The sequence below is a fragment of the Fukomys damarensis genome, unplaced genomic scaffold (assembly GCF_012274545.1).
Source record: "Fukomys damarensis isolate Sample0158 unplaced genomic scaffold, DMR_v1.0_HiC HiC_scaffold_27, whole genome shotgun sequence".
NCBI classification, from domain to species: domain Eukaryota; kingdom Metazoa; phylum Chordata; class Mammalia; order Rodentia; family Bathyergidae; genus Fukomys; species Fukomys damarensis.
In genome coordinates, this window is record NW_022900939.1 from 5,455,034 (window position 1) to 5,475,401 (window position 20,368).

General features: G+C 44.6%; 1 protein-coding gene across 15 annotated transcripts in view; it reads left to right on the forward strand.

Annotated features, from left to right (window-relative positions):
* Nucleotides 1-20,368, forward strand: part of Celf1 (CUGBP Elav-like family member 1) — a 55,836-nt gene that overhangs the window by 25,821 nt on the left and 9,647 nt on the right. For 8 of the 15 annotated variants that reach the window (XM_010612413.3, XM_010612412.1, XM_010612411.3 and 5 more), the window contains 11 exons: nucleotides 7,823-8,010; nucleotides 8,727-8,809; nucleotides 9,136-9,184; nucleotides 10,500-10,634; nucleotides 12,475-12,554; nucleotides 13,091-13,252; nucleotides 15,500-15,575; nucleotides 17,163-17,291; nucleotides 18,024-18,137; nucleotides 18,772-18,957; nucleotides 19,964-20,107. In XM_010612413.3, coding sequence (XP_010610715.1) covers nucleotides 7,833-8,010; nucleotides 8,727-8,809; nucleotides 9,136-9,184; nucleotides 10,500-10,634; nucleotides 12,475-12,554; nucleotides 13,091-13,252; nucleotides 15,500-15,575; nucleotides 17,163-17,291; nucleotides 18,024-18,137; nucleotides 18,772-18,957; nucleotides 19,964-20,107 — 1,336 coding nt within the window. In that variant the 5' untranslated portion in view covers nucleotides 7,823-7,832. The remainder of the gene's footprint in view (nucleotides 1-7,822; nucleotides 8,011-8,726; nucleotides 8,810-9,135; nucleotides 9,185-10,499; nucleotides 10,635-12,474; nucleotides 12,555-13,090; nucleotides 13,253-15,499; nucleotides 15,576-17,162; nucleotides 17,292-18,023; nucleotides 18,138-18,771; nucleotides 18,958-19,963; nucleotides 20,108-20,368) is intronic. The other 7 variants (XM_033756484.1, XM_010612407.3, XM_010612408.2 and 4 more) reach the window with 7 other exon arrangements.

The window sequence follows — 20,368 nt, forward strand, 5'->3', positions numbered from 1 at the left end:
TTTTTTTTGTACTGGGTTTTGAACTCGGCTCCTTATGCTTGCAAGGCAGGCTGTGGTACCACTGAGCTAAATTCCCAGCCCCGTTTTATTTTTTATTAAAGGCGTGTTTCTTTAGGCAGGCTGCCTTCAAACTCAGGCAGTCCTGCTCAGCCTCCCAAGTGCTGAGATCATAGGTGTATGCTACCACACCTGGCATTTTGTCATCTTTTAAGAGGTTGGACTAATCCACTATTTCATGAAATCCAGACCACGACCCATAGCATAAACACCACTTGAAACTAAAAACCCAAGCAATTCATATGCTGGAAAAAGGCAGGAAACTGTTTTCATGCATTCCCAAGGGTTTTTTTTTTTCCTTTTTCTTTTAGTGTTAACAGCACTGAGCTTTCAGTGCCCTCTGTTATCAGCTCTTCTTTTTTTCCATTTTGCAAATATTTATTGGTACACTTTTTTTTTTTTTTTTTTTTTTGAGACAGGGTCTCACTATGTAGTTGAGACTGACCTGGAACTCACTCTGTAGCCCAGGCTGGTCTTGAACTCACAGCGATCCTCCTGCCTCAGCCTCCCATGTGCTGGGATTACAGGCATGCACCACCATACCCGGCTTTGTTTTTTGAGGTACTGGGATCATACTTGGGACCTTGAGCTTGTGAGGCAGGCACAGCACCACTTGAGCTTATCCCTGGCCCTGTAGGTACACTTTAGATATACATAATGACAACACTCGTCATGGAGAATTTGCGCCGTACATGATAGATCGTGCCTCTTCTTTTTTTCCCATTCCCTTCACCCCGTAAGTCCCCCTTCCCTCCCTCCATGCAGATGCTTTGTTTCCACTTTTTTCTTACATTTTTACTTTTTTTCTTGTCCCTTCCTTTCTCCCTCCCCCTTTCTTGTTCCCCTTTCCATTTGTGTTTGGTTTTTTTGTTTATCAGTACCGGGAATTAAACCCAGGACCTTGTGCTTGCCAGGCAGGCTCAGTGTTTTTGTTTGTTTTTAATGCAGGTATTCAGAGTTAGAATTAATCAGAGTGTGGAATATTCTACTGTTTTTTCCAGGTCCCTCTATTTTAGTCATCCATCTTCACCAAAATTTTGGCCATGGTTGTTTCTTCTCCATTCCAGATAAGAAACCTACTTGACAGAGTTATAGGGGCTTGCCTGAGTTAATTGTCAGCTCCTGGCCTGGCATATAAATGTAAAGCTATCTTTTTATATCTGAGCGAGTAGTAGTTAAACCATGTTGGGTCCACCCTGTAAGGTACAGGGCATATCACCACAAAGACAGGGAGAGAGGGAAATAGGAAAGGTCTTTTTGTGTATATGTTGGTGTTAGGGATGGAACCCAGGGCCTCATGAGTATTTGGCAAGTGCTGTACCACAGAGCCACAGCCCAGCCTCCAAAGGTTCTTGAGAATGGTATGCATTTGCCACCTCTTTCTTGGATTTTCTTTTTTCTTGATTTCCTTTAGGCTAGCCTTAAAATCACTATGTAGCCAAGGTTGGCCTCAAACTCATGCAGTCCTCCTGCCTCAGCCTCCCAAGTACTGGGATCACAGATGTGCACCACCACTCCCAACCCTTCCCTGGATTTTCAGCCCTACGTTAGCAAAAGGCTAAGCTAGCAGTTTTCTTGCTGAAGTGATTTGCCTGGGAATTTATCTAACAATATGTGTTATTTCTAAATTTCTCTACAACAGAGCAGAAATTCTCTGTTCTAGAAGTTCTGGGGGCCTGGGCCCTGTTCACACTTGGAATCAGTGTCTGTGATTCTACATGGGTCACCCTTAAGCATCCACTGGTTTCCCTTTGATTACACCCTAGCAGCAGATGGTTCTCCAGGGCTTGTGTCTCAGGCCTTTTGTTTAAAGGAGTATCCATGTGCTTTTGCTTCTCTAGTCTCTGTCTCTGTCTCCCATTGTTGTTTGATCTCTGTGACTTTATTTTAGAAACTACTCATCAGATGCTTCTGTATGGAGGCTCCCTCATGTTTCCCGAATTGTTCCCTTGCTGCCTCAGAGTTTAGCTGAACCCCTAGACCTAGTGGATCCTAACCCCAAATTGCTCAGCCCTGCCTGAGCAATCTTTGGAGTACTTTATGAGTAATCCTGTGGATTTTTATGTTTCCCCACTTTATTTCATTAGATCATTAGATTATATCTTTTTTTTTTTTTTTTTTTTTTTACCAAGTTCTGAACTCAGGACCTTGCACTTGTGAGGCAGGCAGCGGAACCACTGAACTAAATCCCCATCCCCATCCCCCTGCCAGTGTCTTTTAAAAGGCAAGTCTGATGACTCTCTTGTTTTAAGATCTTGGAATAAAGTCCAAGCCTGTCTTTGTGTCGTGACAGGGTTTCGCCAACCTGCCTTTTTATTCTTGTCAGCTTTGTAGTATTTTCTCCCCCTCGCTTTCCCCCAGGTTTCTGTTCTGCTTTCTCTGCCCACTTTCTGCCCTTCTAAGGTTATCTTACTCCTCCTCTCTTCTGTTACTGTTCCTCACCCCGGTGTCTGTCCCTTCATCCCATGTGCCTGTCCTCGCCGACTGGTCCATTCAGCCTCAGTCCCAGCACACACTTCCCCTCCTCTAGAAGGAGTGAAGCCATAGTAGCCATTGCTTCCAGAGTGTGGACATGTGTATAGGATCTGTGGGGCGTTATAGTTGTATCCCTCCACTCGTTCACTGCCACTGTCCCCAGAGCAGTGACAGTCTTACACAGCCCTGGGAAAGGTCGAGTCTGGCACCATAGTGAAAACTTGGAAAGTAGTCTTTGTTTTTGTTTCAATTTGGAGGCTGGAGGTGATTGCAGATATAAGGTCTCCAGATATTTCCTCCAAACCTCAGAAAAGAAGGCTGAAAATCTTCAAAAGCAGATTGTTGCCTGATAGCTTCAGGACCTAACATGACATCCCACATGTCAGAAGGCCCTCCTTTACCCAGTGAAAGTTACTTCTCACAGTATAGACACACTGTGTGTTTTGTTCTCACAAGAGAACTGATAAGTAGCTCAGGCCTGTATTTCTGGCCCTTTTCGTTTTCATACATTTCTCTTCGCATTTTTCCATGGCCCAGTATATGAGCTTGGGGGTCTGGTGGTGGCAGCGTGTGGTTATGCTTGTCTGGGAGGCAGGTGGACTGGTAAGTATCTGGATATTTTCTATTTGTATAATGGACAGAGGGAAATCAACAAGTAGCAGAAGGGAGAGAATAATAAAAAGCATGCCTCTTTTCCTCCACTATGAAGGATGAACCTGGGCCCTTCATATCGAGCTTCACATTGTTTTTAACTTTTATTTTGAGGCAGAGTCTCTCAAAGTTGGCAAGTTCTGCAGGATGGTCTTGAACTTCAATCTTCCTGCCTCAGCCTCCCAGAGTGCTGACATTATAGGTATGCGCCACCACAGCCAGCTCAGAAGTGGCTTTTAAACAGATGTGAAAGTCTTGTTTGCCAGTTTGTTTGGCTGGAAGAAAAGGTGTTAGATACTCATTGAAGCTAGCACAGTCTCGGGTGTTTCCTTAGGTATACACGTGGACTAGGCAGTGATGTTCCTCAGAACTCTGCAGCCAGAAGACCTCAAAGCCATCTCCCCAGGACCCCCATTGTGCTTGTTCTGCATATTCTGCTCTTTTCTTTTCCTTTCTTTCCCCCTCCTCCTGCTCCTTCTCTCTCCCTCTCTCCCTCCCTCTCCCCCTTGTGCTTGCCACGAGTTTGAGGCGAACCTGCCAATACCTTGTCTCAAAATTTTAAAAAGTAAAGGCCTAGCAGTGAGTGTAGCTCAGTGCGAAAGCCTTGAGTTCAGTCTCAGGACTGGAGAAACAAACATCAGCCACGGAGCTTGCTTAGCATTCCTTCAGGTGAGGAAGTGGGCACAAATGTGAGAGTGTATCTAGTGATGAACAGAATGAATCAATGATGCAAGACTCTTGGCATATCGCACTGAATCCTGTCTCCAGGGGCTTTTTAGGCAGTGGTCACTTTGAACCTTAAGGACAATATTCGCACTGGACCATGCATGGGAGAGGAGAGTACAGTGTTTGTTGCTCATTTCTACACACAGAGCATTGGAGGAATGGGGGACTGCTTGATGTGTATACAGGTAGACCAGTAGCTGCTTCTCTTTCCTGTCTGGCTAACATCCCTGCCTTCATTTTGAACTGTTCTTTTCCTGAGCTCTGAGAAAAGCCCCCTGCTCTTCTTAGCCCAGCATGTAGCATGTGTGACAGTGCTAGCTTGGTAAGTGCGTGCCGGGGTTCACTCAAGGAAGGAAAGCTATAGGGTCTCTCCATGGCATTCGTCTTGCTGAAGAATTCACTGCATCTGGCGGTGTGCCTCAGGCCTCACCCCTCACCCCCTTGTAAGATGCCATAAAAATGACTTCGTAAAAAGAAGCGTGAGCTTAGATTTCACATTTATGATTAGATTGAACATGCCTAAAGTGGCTCAAACCAATTTCTGCAAACATTTCCCAAGTGCTAGTTTGAGGACTGCCTTGCTCCTTGTAGACCACTCCAGGGAATCCTGCTGGCTACTGAATTGGCAGGCAGAAGAAAGGGGTCAGGAGCAGGCGAACCTAAGAAATCAGGGAGTATTTGGAGAAGAAAAGAGCAAACTCAGACTTGTCTTGCATCCGTGTCTCCGCTGGCTTGGGCTCTGCTGGAAGCCACATAATTTTGACTGTGCTTTTGCACGAAATAACATGCAGACCTAGAGGGCAGGGACAAGCCTGGAGCAGTTGGCAGCAAACTAATAATGCAAACTAATAAGCCCCTGCCTCATTTCAGAAAGAACTCTTCCACTTCCTAGTCATTGAAACATATATGAGCACCACTGGAGTTCTGTGTTCTCTCTCTCTCCTAAGAATAGAAATATGAAAAATTAGCAACAGTTCAGTAAAATGCTTCTAAAACTGGCAATTAAAGTTGTTGGGGGCAGATTGTAGGAAGTGGCACCCATTGTTTCACTAGTCAGAAGGCTTTTGTTAACGTGGTGGCCTGCTTCTGTTAGAACATTAAGTTTCTTAGTCTGGTGTGGTAGCACACATCTGTAATCCCAGCAATCAGGAGGATCCCAGGTTCAAGACCAGCCTGGACAATTTGGTGAGAGTCTGTCTCAGAAAAGAAAAGACTAAGTCTCTCTGAGCAGTTACTTGATATTTTTGCAGTGCCTCCCAGATGTGAGTGAGTAATCAATAGTACATTCCAGAACACTTTTTAAAAGGAGCAGCTTGATCCTGTGGCAATCAACTAGTCATAGAAAATAGTGCATGCTCTTCAGTTTGAGAATACTTTGTGTGTACAACACTCATTTGGGCAGGGTTAACTTAAATAAGGGGGACTATTGTGACCATTAGCAGGAAATTCATCCCATCCCACATTTGAGGGCTAACTTTGAACTAGGAGTGTGGCGTTACCACGTGTGGCAGTGCAAATGAACAGGAGAAGAGATATAGCTAGGTGATGCTAAAAGGTGTTGACTATATAAGAGAAACAAAAATTTAGTACTCTTTAAATCCTAGGAAGAAAATGGGTAGGTGTAGAGATAAGAGTTGGTCTACAATCATTTATCTGATGGCTTTTAACATTTACTTTGTTTGCCAGTTGTGGCACACACCAGCAATCCCAACATTGGGGAGGCTGAAGCAGGAGGATCTCTGAGTATTCAAAGCCAACCTGGGCTATACCCTTCAAGGGTGGCCTGAACTACAGAGACTTTGTCTCAAAAAAACAAAACAAAACAAAAAAAATTTTCGTTTGTGTTAGATTCTGCAAAAGTGATATGAAAACAACCACTGGGTGTTCAGTTACAGGAAATTTAGCAATTTCTTGTTTTGAGATTTAGAAATTTAAAAAATAGAGGTTGAACTGCTTTCATAGATTCCACATGTTTTGTTTTGTTTTGTTTTGTTTTATGAGACAAGGTCTCACTGTGTAGCCCAGGCTGACCTCAGACTCATGGTGTTCCTCTAGCCTCAGCCTCCCAGATGCTGGGATTATTATAAAGCATGTGACCCTGCACCTGGCCCAACCTTCTTAAGAATCATCAAAAATTATTCAGAAGATACTGGTGGAAAACCTTTGTTTTCCATTAAAGAAAACTAGTATTTGTATGAGTAGCTATCAAAACTTGGAAGATTTAGCCAGGCGTTGTAGTGCAAGCTATAATCCCAGTACTCTGAAGGCTGAGGCAGGAGGATTGCCTCATTTGAGGCCAGCCTGAACTACGTAGTGAGACCCTGTCTCCAAAACAAAAACCTGGAAGATTTAAATATAATAAATGATTTCTCTGTTGAGCAACGAATACTAAAACTAATCCTGCTAGTTCTTTTTGGAATTTAAATTGTTAATGGTTTAGATAAATGTTAAGAGTCAGATCTCCAAACAGTGGCAGAAAGACTGAAATTAATGATACCTTCTGAGTGTAGACTCCCCCTGTGTCCTTGACAGTAGCAGAGATAAGAATGAAGATATTAAAATAGTGTTATAGGTTTGTTACAGTAGGACTGAAGGAATTTGTGGACCTCACAATAATGGCTGTTGGTGCGGGAATCCATCTGGTTGTCTTGGAGCAGTAGTAGTTCATTAGATAATTGTTGGGGGGAGTAGGGTGATGGTAACATGATTTAATATTATAGTTGTGTTTAGTAGTTTAAGAGGTAGAGCTTTGCCGGGGATTTAGTTCAGTGGTTGTGCCACCTGCCTCACAAGCACAAGGACCTGAGTTCAATCCCCATACCAAAAAAAAAAAAAAAAAAAAAAAAAAGAGGTAGAGCTTTGTTTTGGTGCGGGGCTATAACTCAAGAGCACCAAGGTTATGTTTTAGTCAGCCACCTTCAATGGCCAGTATTTTAGTCAGTTCTTAGTGTAGGCTTGGGAATCTAGTGCTTCTGTAATAGCAATGACTGGAAAGAAACCTATCCCTGTCTTTGGATACTCTAAAGAGTCCTGACCTCTGCCTGTAGTCAGTTGTTGTTTTATTTTGTTGATTATGCTTCCCTTTTTTTTGGTTTTTTTGAGACAGGGTCTCACTGTGTACTTGAGACCTGGAACTCACTATGTAGCCCAGGCTGGTCTCGAACTTGCAGTGATCCTCCTGCCTCAGCGACCTGGAACACTATGTAGCCCAGGCTGGTCTCGAACTTGCAGTGATACCCCCGCCTCAGCGTCCTGAGTGCTGGGATTACAGGTGTGCCCCCCCCCAGCAATGCTTAAATATTACTAAAACTAGATCTTGCTTTGGAAGCAAGATCCTCCAAATTCCTCTGAGAATTCTCACACTAGACAAGAAATGACATTGTCAGTTTCTTAGTTAACACTAGGGTACCCTAACATGAATGACTTTGACATCTAATGGAAAGAGAGGTCATGTTGAGGAAGGACAGGAAACTGTGGTAAGATGAATAGAAATAGTGAACTAAAAATCGAAATGCATAACTGGTAATGTGAAATAGGAAACGGTCTAAAGGAGTAGGGGAAGTGGGAGAAATGGGGGAAAGGAAAGAAGGGAAAAGAAAAAAAATATAAGGAAAAAAAATCCTTTGTAAATAGGGAAGGGTGGAAGGGATGAAGAGAAGGCAGGGGAACGGGGAAAAATAAGAACCAAGATAAGGGGTGTAAAGATATAAGATCCCAATGGTGAATGTAATTGTATTGTATACCTAAAATGTACCAATAAACTTAATGGGGGAAAAATAGTGAATGAAGCAGAGTTTTTTTGTTTTTCCTTCTCCTACTTTCTCAGAAAGAAGTTGAGATCATTAAAGAAAAGAAAACTCCCTCTGGAATGCAACAAAAATATATAATGTAAGTGTCATTTTATCTCACATAGCTCAAAGAAGATGAACGGCACCCTGGACCACCCAGACCAACCGGATCTTGATGCTATCAAGATGTTTGTGGGCCAGGTTCCCAGGACCTGGTCTGAGAAAGACTTGAGAGAACTCTTTGAACAGTATGGTGCTGTCTATGAAATCAACGTCCTAAGGGATAGGAGCCAAAACCCTCCTCAGAGCAAAGGTAAGGTCTCTGGGTTTGTGATAGGGTTCAGAGAATGACACGTCATTCCTACCAGCTGCATTCTGTCCCTTGTTGCCAGGGTGTTTCTGTAGTCACATAGGGAAACAAATCTGTCCTTTTGTAGGAGCTGTATTTTTCCAAGCCAAACTTACTTAATGGCTTAGAAATTAAAAATGAAGATTACATTGTGAGGATAGCTTGTAAATTCGATCTGGGCAGTCCTTTGTGAGAGTTTCAGCTTCCAAGAGACAGACCCATGGGAGCGTCTCCATTGGTCTTGGAATGGAGTGGCAAAACTAAAATTGAAGTCAACCACCTCAGACGGTTTTCTTTAGGGTTTTAACTAAGGTAAGGGGCTAGAGACTGTGGACTGAATTACAGAGCCCTCACACAGTACAGAATCTGCTAGGAGGGATGTAGACAACTTGTTTGCCATAACCTGCACAAAGGGAAAGGAAAGCTGAGCTATTTCCAAAAGGGGCAGCGGAGTGGACATTCAGCAGTGCTGATAGCAGATCTACATGCATCTTCCTGTCACCAATTTTAGAGCAACTTTCTGTGATCTGTTCTGTGGTGCAAATGTGAGCAAGCTTGAAACCAGTTTAGAATCTAGAAGCATGGAATTACTTTATCTTTCTGGTGTGGTTAATGAAAAATATAAAGTATCATTGTTTTCAGAGTACTGGCTTAATTTTTAAAAATCTGGTGTATTTCAGGGTGCTGTTTTGTTACATTTTACACCCGTAAAGCTGCATTAGAAGCACAGAATGCTCTTCACAACATGAAAGTCCTCCCTGGGGTAAGAAGGCTCCTCAAGAACAGAGCTGTGCTTGTGATGCATGGGCTGTGCTTGCATGTCTCGGGCATAGGCTGGAAGCTGTCTTGGGAGAGGGAGAGGGAGCTGCTGCAGGAATTGATGGAAAGGACAATGGAAAGAAGATGAGCTTAAAGCAAATCTCTGTGTGCCAAGAGCCTTGGCTTCTTTTGTGTTTTGTGGGGAATGTTCATGAGGCAGACATGCTGCAGAGTCTCCTAGGGCTTTAGTTAGGTGTCTTTCAGTCTTCATTTCAGGTTGGAATGCTGTCCCGAGACATGGAGGTGATGTTTGTGGTTTTTGCTTTTCAGATGCATCATCCTATACAGATGAAACCTGCTGACAGTGAGAAGAACAACGGTAAGCAGACAGATCATGTCTTCCCCTTAGGAGATTTCTTCTTAGTTTTCTTGCTGCCCTTTGTGCTACCTGGATTCAACCATTCTGTAAAAAATCTGTCATCTCCAGTTTGTTTTTTTTGTTTGCTTGTTTTTAATAAGTACAAGGCATAAATGATAAAAGTAGAGTGGGCAGAGAAATATTACAAAAACTCTAAATGAACTGAAATGCCCTCAGAAAGTAATTTCTTATGGACAAAAATGAGGCGGAGATGAGCAAATTGGAAAGGAGAGCTTAGCCTCCAGAAAATCATTTCCTGAGCTCATGCTCAACGAGGGTGAGGCCACGTTCCACTCAAGCAGTGCAGTCATGAAACCCAGCAGTGCAGAACAGGGCACTGGAGCCGAAGGAAAGCTCAGACTTTCAGGCTTAGCTGAGCTTTCAGACAGGAATCTAGTATCATGGCTGTTAGGACACCAAAGTTGGTGGTGGGTGGAGGTCTGTGATCGTCTTTGTTCTAATTCCTCAACTGTATCTTCTCTAATCCCAGTTCTGCTCAGTCTTCCTTATATAGAAGAGAATCTGGTGTAAGCCAACTTAGAAAACTATATGAGAAGCAGAGTCGTCTCCCAGGGGCCATGTTGTAACACCTGTGTACAGTGTGCTCTTGAAGATGTGGCTCCCAAGGGAAAATGTGAGCCAGAGAGTCCCTGGGAAACTGGGTGGCAGTGGCTCTTTAAGGTTCATTTGAACAAAACAGCAGAACAATATGTAACATGAGCTGAAAGTTCTTATTGTGTCTGTAAGAAGCTCACGGAATCAAGGATGTTAATTTTGAATTCCTAGAGTTTCCATTGGGAACAAAAATCAAAGTATCATTCAGAGTAGAAGGAAAGAGAAGAGAAAGTAGACAGTTTTTCTACTCAATTAGAAGTGGCTGTTTGAAAACCTCTTCTTTCATAGTATTGCTAGAAGGAGCAAAGATACTAGGTACTAGGGAAGTTGGGAAGTATTTGCATTTAATTCCTGCAATTGCCCTTAGAGGCAGACCTGGCTATCTATTAATCATGTGAGAAAGCCAGTAAAAAATTAAATAAATTTAACAAAGGCCCAAAGCCTCCATATTTCATCTAAGTACTTCCAAGTATGTGTAATTTTAAGATTGTACTTGTTACAAGAGGAGATACGAAGTTACACAGAAAAAAGGTGTCTTGCAATCTAAAATTAGGGTCTTAGGCAGACCCAGGATCCCTGCCTCAGGTAGCCTGGCTCCCAAGTCTGCACTGCACTGCCCTTTAGTAACATTGTTTAAGCATTTTGTGTTTTACTCTCTTAGCAGTGGAAGACAGGAAGCTGTTTATTGGTATGATTTCCAAGAAGTGCACTGAAAATGACATCCGAGTCATGTTCTCTTCATTTGGACAGATTGAAGAGTGCCGGATATTGCGGGGACCTGATGGCCTGAGCCGAGGTGGTATATTTCTAGCTTTTAAAGATGCCTGTCTTCTGTGTAGAGTTTGTGTAATTGGACCCCTGGAAATCAGATCTGTAGCCACACCTCCCCACCCCCACTCCGCCTCAGTACCCCTGTCCTGGTGAGGCAGTTGGGTCTGTTGCTTCCCACGGGCACCTGGCTTCTGACCATTGGTGTTCTGCAGGTTAGCCACCAACTACCCTAAGAGTTGCACTGTATACTTAAGTGTCATGTATTAAAATATTTTCTGTGTGCTCAGGATCATAATACCAGATGGAAGCACTTCTTCCTCCACATTTTCTTTTCTTTTGTAGATGAACGTGAGGATATGATTCCTTTTTCCTCCCTCAAGCACTTTTTGTCCTTTGTATGGGTTCCTGGGCTTTCATTCGAGCATTTCTTAGCCCACTATGATGTACCTGTCTCCTCTACCAGGTCATAAGCTCCTGAGGCCGGTGACCACGTTCATGTCATTAGCACAGTAGTGGCATGAAGTAGGTGCTCAAATCAGCGTCTGTCAGATAAACTATATTCCCCCCAAAATAAGACAGGTTATATTAATTTTTATTCCAGAAGATAGAATAGGGCTTATTTTCAGGAGGTGTACCCCCACCCCGCCGTAGAATGATCCACATTTATTTATGTACAGAAATCTATATACAGTTGTATTTTCTGGAACATCATAACTCTCCAAACTCTGAATTCTGGCCTGAAGGTTTTCCAACTCCATTTCGTAAAGAACCATTGGCCCTAGACCTCTCCTTAAATGACTTCTTCTCCTGCTCAAAGGGCTCTGGCAACCCAGCTGTCAGTGATTTTACGCCTTGAATTCCTCACTAAAGTCACAACCTCTTGCACACTGGGCTTTACAATGTTTCATTAAATCAAGTGTTAATTGAAGATTTAAGAGACAGGAGTGGCAACAAAAATGATGACAGTTATAGGAATAAAAGAACAAAAGCAACAAAAAATTGCAGCCACCAAAATTCAGAAAACATTTATTTCACATAAATGCGTTAAGTATCTCCATTATAACACATGATGATGGAGTTAGGAGGATTCGTGTTAGACACCGTGATGTCTGTCCATTATCAAGTGCACACACTTTTCATGCATTGTGTCTGTACTCTGCTCATTTGGCAATAAGTCTTGAGTTCATCTTTTTTTGTTTGTTTGTTTTTTGAGACAGGGTCTCACTAGGTAGTTCAGACTGCTCTGGAACTCACTATGTAGCCAGCCCAGGCTGGTCTTGAACTCACAGCGATCCTCCTGCCTCAGCCTCCCAAGGGCTGGGATTACAGGCGTGCACCACCACACCCAGTTTGAGTTCACCTGTTTAAATAGGCCTTTACCTCTTGTCCAAAGGTACCCGCTTGGGTATTTACAAATACATACATCGTTTATTTAAAATATTAATGCCAGTAATATCATTTATATTTAATGTTATATCAATAATATTGTTTTATAATTCACTATATCCATCATTTGTTGCAGTGGACATACTGAGTGAGTCTGTCTGTCTGCTATCTTTTTTTTTTTTTTTTTTTTTTTTTTTTTTTTTTTTTTTTAAAAAAGTTTGCTTTGAAAGTTCAGGCCAGTCTTGAATTCACTGAGAAGCCCAGGCTGGCCTTTGAACTTGTAGCGATCTTCCTGCCTTAGCCTCCCAAGTGCTGAGATTACAGGCATGTACCACCACGCCCAACCATGGCTGATGATCTTAACTGGCGCTTCTTTTGGGGGCAGAATCATGCTAGGGCTTGTTTTCCAGTAAGTCTTAGTTTGGGAGAAATAAAGTGCAACAAGTGAATGGATGAGTTACTGACTCTTCTCTTACCAGGTTGTGCATTTGTGACTTTTACAACAAGAGCCATGGCACAGACGGCTATCAAGGCAATGCACCAAGCACAGACCATGGAGGTAGGGAGCACGTACGTGAAAGGGGAAATCACTTCTCTTGAGAGTACAGAGGGTTGACCATCAGAGTCCAGCAGCTTACATAATAATGAATTGCCTTAGGCAGTCTGTCTTTAGGTAAAAACCCAGTACTTTCTTTCAAATTAACACACTGGATCTCAGTATAGTAGTAGTGTGTGCCTGTGGTCACATCTCTTCAGGAAACTGAGGCACAAGTGTCACTTGTCCTCACACCCAGGAGTTTGAAGCCACCCTGGGTAACATAGGCAGATCTGGCCTCAAAAAATAAATCCTTAAATAAATAAAACTAACGTATTGGAGGGGTGGCGATTTAGCTCAGTGGCATGGCACCTGCCTTGCAAGCGCAAGATCCTGAGTTTCATCCCTGGTACCAAAAGCATAAAAACAAACATACTGGAAATAGTTGCTGCTTTAAATTGTCTTTTGCCACATGTTTATCGGGAAGAGGGACCTATCAGAAAGTTTTTTTTCTTCACCCCAAAGGAGCGATTTGATCCCTTAGTTTTGGTTTCTGCTAGGGCTGCTCGTCCCCCATGGTGGTGAAGTTTGCTGATACGCAGAAGGACAAAGAGCAGAAGAGAATGGCCCAGCAGCTCCAGCAGCAGATGCAGCAGATCAGCGCGGCATCCGTGTGGGGGAACCTGGCTGGGCTGAACACTCTCGGACCGCAGTACTTAGCAGTGAGTCTTCATGCTGTGCTTTCTGCAGGCTGTGCAAGCTCCCAGCTGTTTCTTCCTCTGCTGTCCCTCGCTGACAAACACAGCGGCATTTACAGCTTCTTGCATGCAGAGATCTTGTGCAAAGATTCAGGCACTTTGATGTGCCTAAAGTCACATTTGTCTGTCTGCCTTTCTCTCCTGTCTGGTGTCTTTAGCTATATCTTAGGGTTTTGCTATAGTTTTAAAGTGAAATCTTGATTTCATTTAAAAATTTAAAAATGTCTCAAATTTCCCTGACTCCAAGAGATAACTCCCTGAGGGAATTTTAACTACCAAGCATCGTTCTCCATATCTCTTTCATCAGAGGCAAAGCACAGAATCAAAATCCTCATTGTGCCGGGTGTGGTGGCTCACGCCTGTAATCCCAGCACTCGGGAGGCTGAGGCAGAAGGATCACTGTGAGTTCAAGACCAGCCTGGGCTACATAGTGAGTTCCAGGTCAGTCTCAACCTCATAGTGAGACCCTGTCTCAAAAAAACAACAACAACAAAAAAATCCTCATTGAGTCTTCTCTGAAAAGCATAAAAACATGATAAATGTTTCTGTCAGTGGACTGAAACGTCAAGAGATCAACATGAGAATTATAAGCATATATTTGATTTTACAAAATTTTAATTAGACTTCCTTTGATTTCATCTCTGTTGCGTTTGAGTCACATGTTACAAAAGAAGTCCAATTCAGATTTGTTTAGATTGACTAGGTTTTCAATACGATATAAATGACTATTACTGCTTAAACCCTTCAAAGAATCACGGCCAGCATAAGTCATAAGAACTATATTGTTTTGAGACAGGATCTCGCTGTGCAGCTCAGGCTGGCCTGGAACTCACTATGTTACCCAGGCTGATCTCAAACTTGCTTCCTAAGTGCTAGGATTACAAGTGTTCACCACCATGCCAGGCAAAGCTCTTCTTCCTTAAGGAGGAGGTGGAGGTGCCACACGTCCAGTGTGCACAGTCCACCAGCTGGGACAGAACACTTTGCCTGAGGTATTTAAGAAGACAGAAGTGACGAAGTACAGATGCTGTTGGACTCTGTAGGTGATGACACATCATCGTTAAGAGGCTCTGGACATGTGGACTTGAGCCACCCGAGCGCTGACAGACTAGGACAGTGGTTCTTTGTGGGGGCTGTGACCCCTTTAGAAGACACAGTGGTGACATGGTAGCACATGTCTGTATGTGATCCCAGCTACTTGGAAAGCCAAAGCAGGGGAATTGTGAGTTTGAGGTTAGCCTGGGTAATGTAGTGAGACCCTGCCCAAAAGAAAAATGGAGAAGAAAAGACAGAACTGGTAAAAATTATTTGCATTGTTTTCATTGCCCTTCTGAAGGTTAACCTAAAAGCTGTCCATGACCTCTGCCCTACAGGGATTCAGGACCCGCATCATATGTCTATAGCAATGGGAATGGGGTTGAATAAGGATCTGGTGGAAGAAAACCGGTCTCCATAAAGAACAGCAATCGGGTGTGAATAGAGCAGAGGTTTTCATTAAGTTAACTGGGTGAAAGCTGTGGCTTGCCAAGTCACAGAGAAGCTCAGAGAGTCCCTAAGTGCACGGACAAACCGCTTGGTTTTACTCATGACGGGGACAGTCACTGAAGGAGAACATTACCAGAGCCTGTTTGAACTGAGCTGTCCACCATTTGGTCATCTGAATCCATGTAGACCAGTTTGCGGGAGAGGAGGTAAATAGAGCTGCATAGATAGGGCACTGGGGAGCAGCTGGTGAGTCATGGGTGCATTATGACTTGTTAAGGTAACACCAAGAAGTACTGTGAAATGGTCAGATAGGATATTAAAATAGCTGTGTGGAATAGAATCTGTGTATTCAGATGGGCACCATGTGCAGAGTAAGATTTGTTGGCCTGAGTAGGGAGAACTTGGGAGAGGGCCTAGAAAGGTAGTTGGTAGCAGTCGACTGTGGGTGACTTCAGCTTGCGCCCTGTGCTGTGCACTGCACGGGAACTGGCACGTGGCTCAGTGTCCGTTGAACACATTCTCTTCTGGCCTCGTGCTTTTTTCTGTGTTGTTATGTCCTGCACTGTCACAGGGCTTGTGCTTCTGTCGTGTCAGCTTGGGGTCTTGTCTTGGACGTTTCCTCTCTGGGGGCCTCTGCACTCTCGCTTTGCTGTGCTGTAGAGTTATCCCAGATGCAGAACCAGCCCTCACTCTCACTCTTGTTCTGTTTTTTGGTGTAATGTCTAGCTTTATTTGCAGCTCCTTCAGCAGACTGCCTCCTCTGGGAACCTCAACACCCTGAGCAGCCTCCACCCGATGGGAGGTAAGTGTCCGCTGCCACCGCAGAGGAGCAACAACGCCCAGGCCAGCAGACCCAGGTGCCAGCAGGCTGAGTCTTGGCAGTGTTTGTGCGAAAACAGAACGAACGAACAGAAATGCTCAGTTGACCATCCCAGGGCCCAACTGTCTTGTCTTGTAAGGTGGCTCGGCTGCTAGTTGGTGTCACATTGCTCCAAGGGGTACTTCTGCCCACCACCATCCTAAGTCACTGTTGAGGAAGAAGATGGAAAAGAACTGTTAGCACCTATGGGCGAGCTGAGGCCATTCTGTTGAGTAGGAAGTGCAGGAGCTTTCCAGCCAAGGATGGCCTCCATTTAGGTGGCTTCTCAGCTAGGACCCGGGGAGTGCGCCGTGTGTTTCACAGGACCCATGCCTGGATTTATAGTGACCTGGGTCCATAGACAGACCTGAGCCGAGTGCTCACAGGTCAGTGGAGGCAAGAGTGCCTGTGCCTGCATGTCCTGCGCTGGGAAGCAAGGCATTTCATTTGAGAAAAGCAGAGTCTTCAGACAACTTTGTTTTGCCGTGTGAAAATTTGTAATAGTGGTTTGCTTTGTTCTGGTGAGTTTAATTTGCTGTGGTTTGGGAAAGTTGCTAGATTGTGGTGGATGTGGTGTTTTTATTCTCACGTCTTAGCCCACTGCTATCACACAATCTTCCTTTCCATTACAGAGTCCATAGCACAATTTAGAGTTCTTCCTCTTCTCTGAACTGTGTTATCTAGGTTCTGTTTGCAAGTCTTTCCCTAAGTGCTTTCTGCTCTTCTTTTGATGATAAACCTGCTATTCAAGTGCTGGTGTTTTCTTTTTTCTTTGTGGTATTGCTGTTCTCATATGTACTGTCTCCTGTCATTCCTTCTGGGTCTTGTGGGGGCTCTTCTGCATTTTCTGCTTCTTTCCCTCCTTTGCACAGAGCAAATCCCTGGAAAGTCGGAATAAATGGCTTGGATGCAGTCCCATTCTGCACCTCAGCTTCAAGCCTTGCTCCCTGGGGTCCCTGGCCTGCAGTAGGGCACAGACATGCTCTTCCTTTGATTTCCTAACTGCTCACTCCATTACTGATGCTCACCTGAGGTGTGACGCTATCTCGTCTGCTAACTCTTCTCTGAGAAATGATTTCCAGTTTCTTTTCATTGATTGATTAATTGGTACTTTGGATTAAACCCAGGACCTTCACTCTGAGCTACATCCCCAGCCCTTGGTGTTTTTTTGTTTGTTTGTTTGTTTGTTTGTTTAGCATAGGAAAAAATATATTTAGAGGAAGACAGCTTCTGTATAAGAGAGAGCTAGGAGGGGGACCATAAAATGGGTTGCCCACCTTATTTCATTTTTTGAGACAGGATCTCACTAAGTTGCCCAGGCTGGGATGTACCTGAAATCCTCCTTCCTTAGCCTCCCAGAGGGCTGTGATTACAGGCACACACCAGTATGCCCAGCAATATCTGTGTCATTTTTGGAGCCCTGTGATACTGCTCAAAAGGCTCTCTTGGAACCGTTGCTTCTGCTGCCATCACTGGAGTGGACATTGGCCACCCCTGCCTGCTGGCTGACTCTTGCTTTGGCTCTTGCAGGGCTCAATGCGATGCAGTTACAGAATTTGGCTGCACTGGCTGCTGCAGCTAGCGCAGCTCAGAACACACCCAGTGGTACCAGTGCTCTCACTACATCCAGCAGTCCCCTCAGCGTCCTCACCAGTTCAGGTAAGTGTGGGACAGGCAGCTCCTCTGTGTGTCATGTTGTAAGGCAGGCCTGTGTTACTTGAATAGGAATTAATGCCTGTATCCATAGGGGTTGGGTTACCAACTACAGAGTTTCAAATATTGTCCCTGACTTAAGAGAAATCTCTTAATCTTTAGTTTGTACAATCATCATTGGTGTCTGTCCTGCAAGGACAGTTACTAGAGTAGAAAACCTGTTTGCAGGCAGAATCCCTGGATAGAATCACTTAGGCATCAGTTCCTGTTACAGGAGAAGACAAGTGATGGCTTGATGGCGGTTTGTTTTTAATTTTTAAATTACATTTTCTTGGTACATGTTTGGAGTACATGGTTATTACATTTGTCATGGGGGGTTGTACACTTACATGGCACATCTTAATTCTTTATCCCTTCCCTCCCTGTTCTATCTCTCGTGCCCCTTCCCATTTGAAAAAGATATCCCAGCTTCCTACTATCTTTTATTTGGCTCTAAAAGAGAAACCATACAATACTTAAATTTGTGTGTCTGGTTTACTTCACTCAATACTGTAGTCTCGAGATGCATCCATTTAGCTGCAAGTGCCCCGAGTTTATCCTTCTTTATGGCAGAGTAGTACTCCGCTGTATGTAAACACCTCATTTTCCTTATCCATTCATCTGTTGATGGACATGTAGTCTGTTTCCAGGGTTCAGCTATTATAGATAGCCTGAGTGTAACTCCTGGATTTCTAATAGCAGGGTCCTCACCCAGCTCCAGCAGCAGTAACTCTGTCAACCCCATAGCCTCACTTGGAGCTCTGCAGACACTCGCTGGAGCAACAGCTGGCCTCAACGTCGGCTCTTTGGCAGGTAAGGGGCAGCCCTGATTGTCACCAGACCATTCCTGTGTAAGTAGCCTATCATGGCCCACCCAGGTAGTGATGCCACTAGTATAATTACAGTGGCCCAGAAAAGTTAGAAATGCTCATGGGATTTCAAGTCAGACCTGAGTCAGTCCCACCCCTCCCCTCAGTGGGAGAAGTAGCAGTGATAGACAACCTTGGAAGGTTATTAGGGAGCTGAGAACATGGGCAGAGTGCTGATGAAAACACTTGGTACAGTGCTGAGCCTGGTGCTTATTACATAGGATACACGCAGTGAATGTTAGTTGATTACGGAGTAAACCCAGCTTCTCATTGGTCACATGTACCCCTTTTAGTCCTCAGTCCTGGAACCTGTATTTTACCACATCCTACCTGTTATGAGAAAGTGGCAGAACAACCAAAGGAGGGGATGGAGCCAGGTGTGAATGGTGTCGGTTCTTCCACCCATTGGAGAAAGGTGACAGGGAGAGCCACATCTGCGGGTGGCATTTTCTAATCCAAAACTGACCAGGTAGAAGCTAAGAGAAAAGGGGTGAACTCTGAGTGTGTCTCTAAGTATACCCGTCTTGGGTGTCTGTGGAGCTCCCCCAGGATATTAATCCTGCTCTTCCTCAACCAAGGGATGGCCGCTTTAAATGGTGGTCTTGGCAGCAGTGGCCTTTCAAATGGCACTGGGAGCACCATGGAGGCCCTCACCCAGGCCTACTCTGGTATCCAGCAATACGCTGCCGCTGCGCTCCCCACCCTGTACAACCAGAACCTGTTGACACAGCAGAGCATCGGTGCTGCTGGAAGCCAAAAGGAAGGTGAGTGCCAGGGAGCTGGGGTCAGGGGTGGCTGTCAAACCAGTACCAGAGCTGGAAGGCACGGAGAGGCTGCGGGGTGGGGGCTTTGAGGTGCTCAGCCCTGTGTTTGGAGGGAGTAGACAGAATCCCTAGAAGAGGCAATGCTTTTAGACAGTATCTGCCGTCATTAGACAATGACCTATTTTGTCAGAAAGCCCTCTCTAGGTTACAGAGCTACCAGGGGATCCTATGTGGTATTTTCCTCACTTTCTGACCAGTACTTGTCCTCATTGAGGAGAAATGGGTGATGAGACAAAGAATTAGAGCCGGCGGCGGGTGGTAGAAATGGGTGGTGGGAAAATAGGTTCTTCGACCTAAGTGGAATTAAATTCAGGAGAAGCTTTCTGGACAAGGCCTGGCAGTGATTTGTAGGAATAGAAAGCCCATGCAGGTAGATTTTGCTGGTTTTGTGTCACCATGTGAGGTTTAAGCACTAATGTAGGAAAGAGACAAATGCCTTCCTTGGCCATAGTAGCAAGGAATGCTGCTCTGGTCCTGTCTCACCTGTCTTGAGACAGCACGCTTCCTGCCCTGGAGCTGTGTCAGTGGGGGCATCTCTTCAGAAACAGCATTGACTGGATTGGATTGGATTCTTAAACTTTTATTTTATTTTATTTTTCAGTTTTGTGAGATGGGTTTTTGCTGTGTGGTTCAGGATATTTTGAACTATGTAGCCCAGCCTGTCTGTCTCAGTCTCTAGAGGGCTGGGATTACAGTGTGCCACTCGCTGGCCCAGCACCCCGGCCTGCAGCCAGTAGAAGAACCCTGACGTCCTTGGAGCCTGCCTTGGCACAGCGGGAAGCATGTGTGGTGGTGGTTGCTCCTTGGTCCCCTGCCTTGCACTTGGAGAATCTCTTTTCCTCCCTCAGAGACGCTGTGTGTTGACTGGCAGTTTCGTGTAGGTGCGGATGAAAGGCCATGGTGAGCATGCCGGCACTGACACTTTCCATCCTTGAATATTTTGAAGGTCCGGAAGGAGCCAACCTGTTCATCTACCACCTCCCCCAGGAGTTCGGAGACCAGGACCTGCTGCAGATGTTTGTGCCCTTTGGGAATGTCGTGTCTGCCAAGGTTTTCATAGATAAGCAGACAAACCTGAGCAAGTGTTTTGGTATGTTGATTTCTCTTCTGGTGGTGGTTTCAGTGGAGCAGTTTACTACTGAGAGAAAAGGCAAGGGACTTGCTGTTACCCATAGGAGAACCAGCTGGAGTTGGGTTTGGGCTGTTGTTCAGCTCAGCCTTGGGCAGCCCAAGTGACCTTTTCCTAAGCCTCAGATTTCTTTCCTCTGGAGAGGAGATGATGATGTCTGCCCTCAGCTCTGCTGTGGAGGGAAAAACAATGTATGGAAAGTGTCTTGCCAAAAAAAAAAAA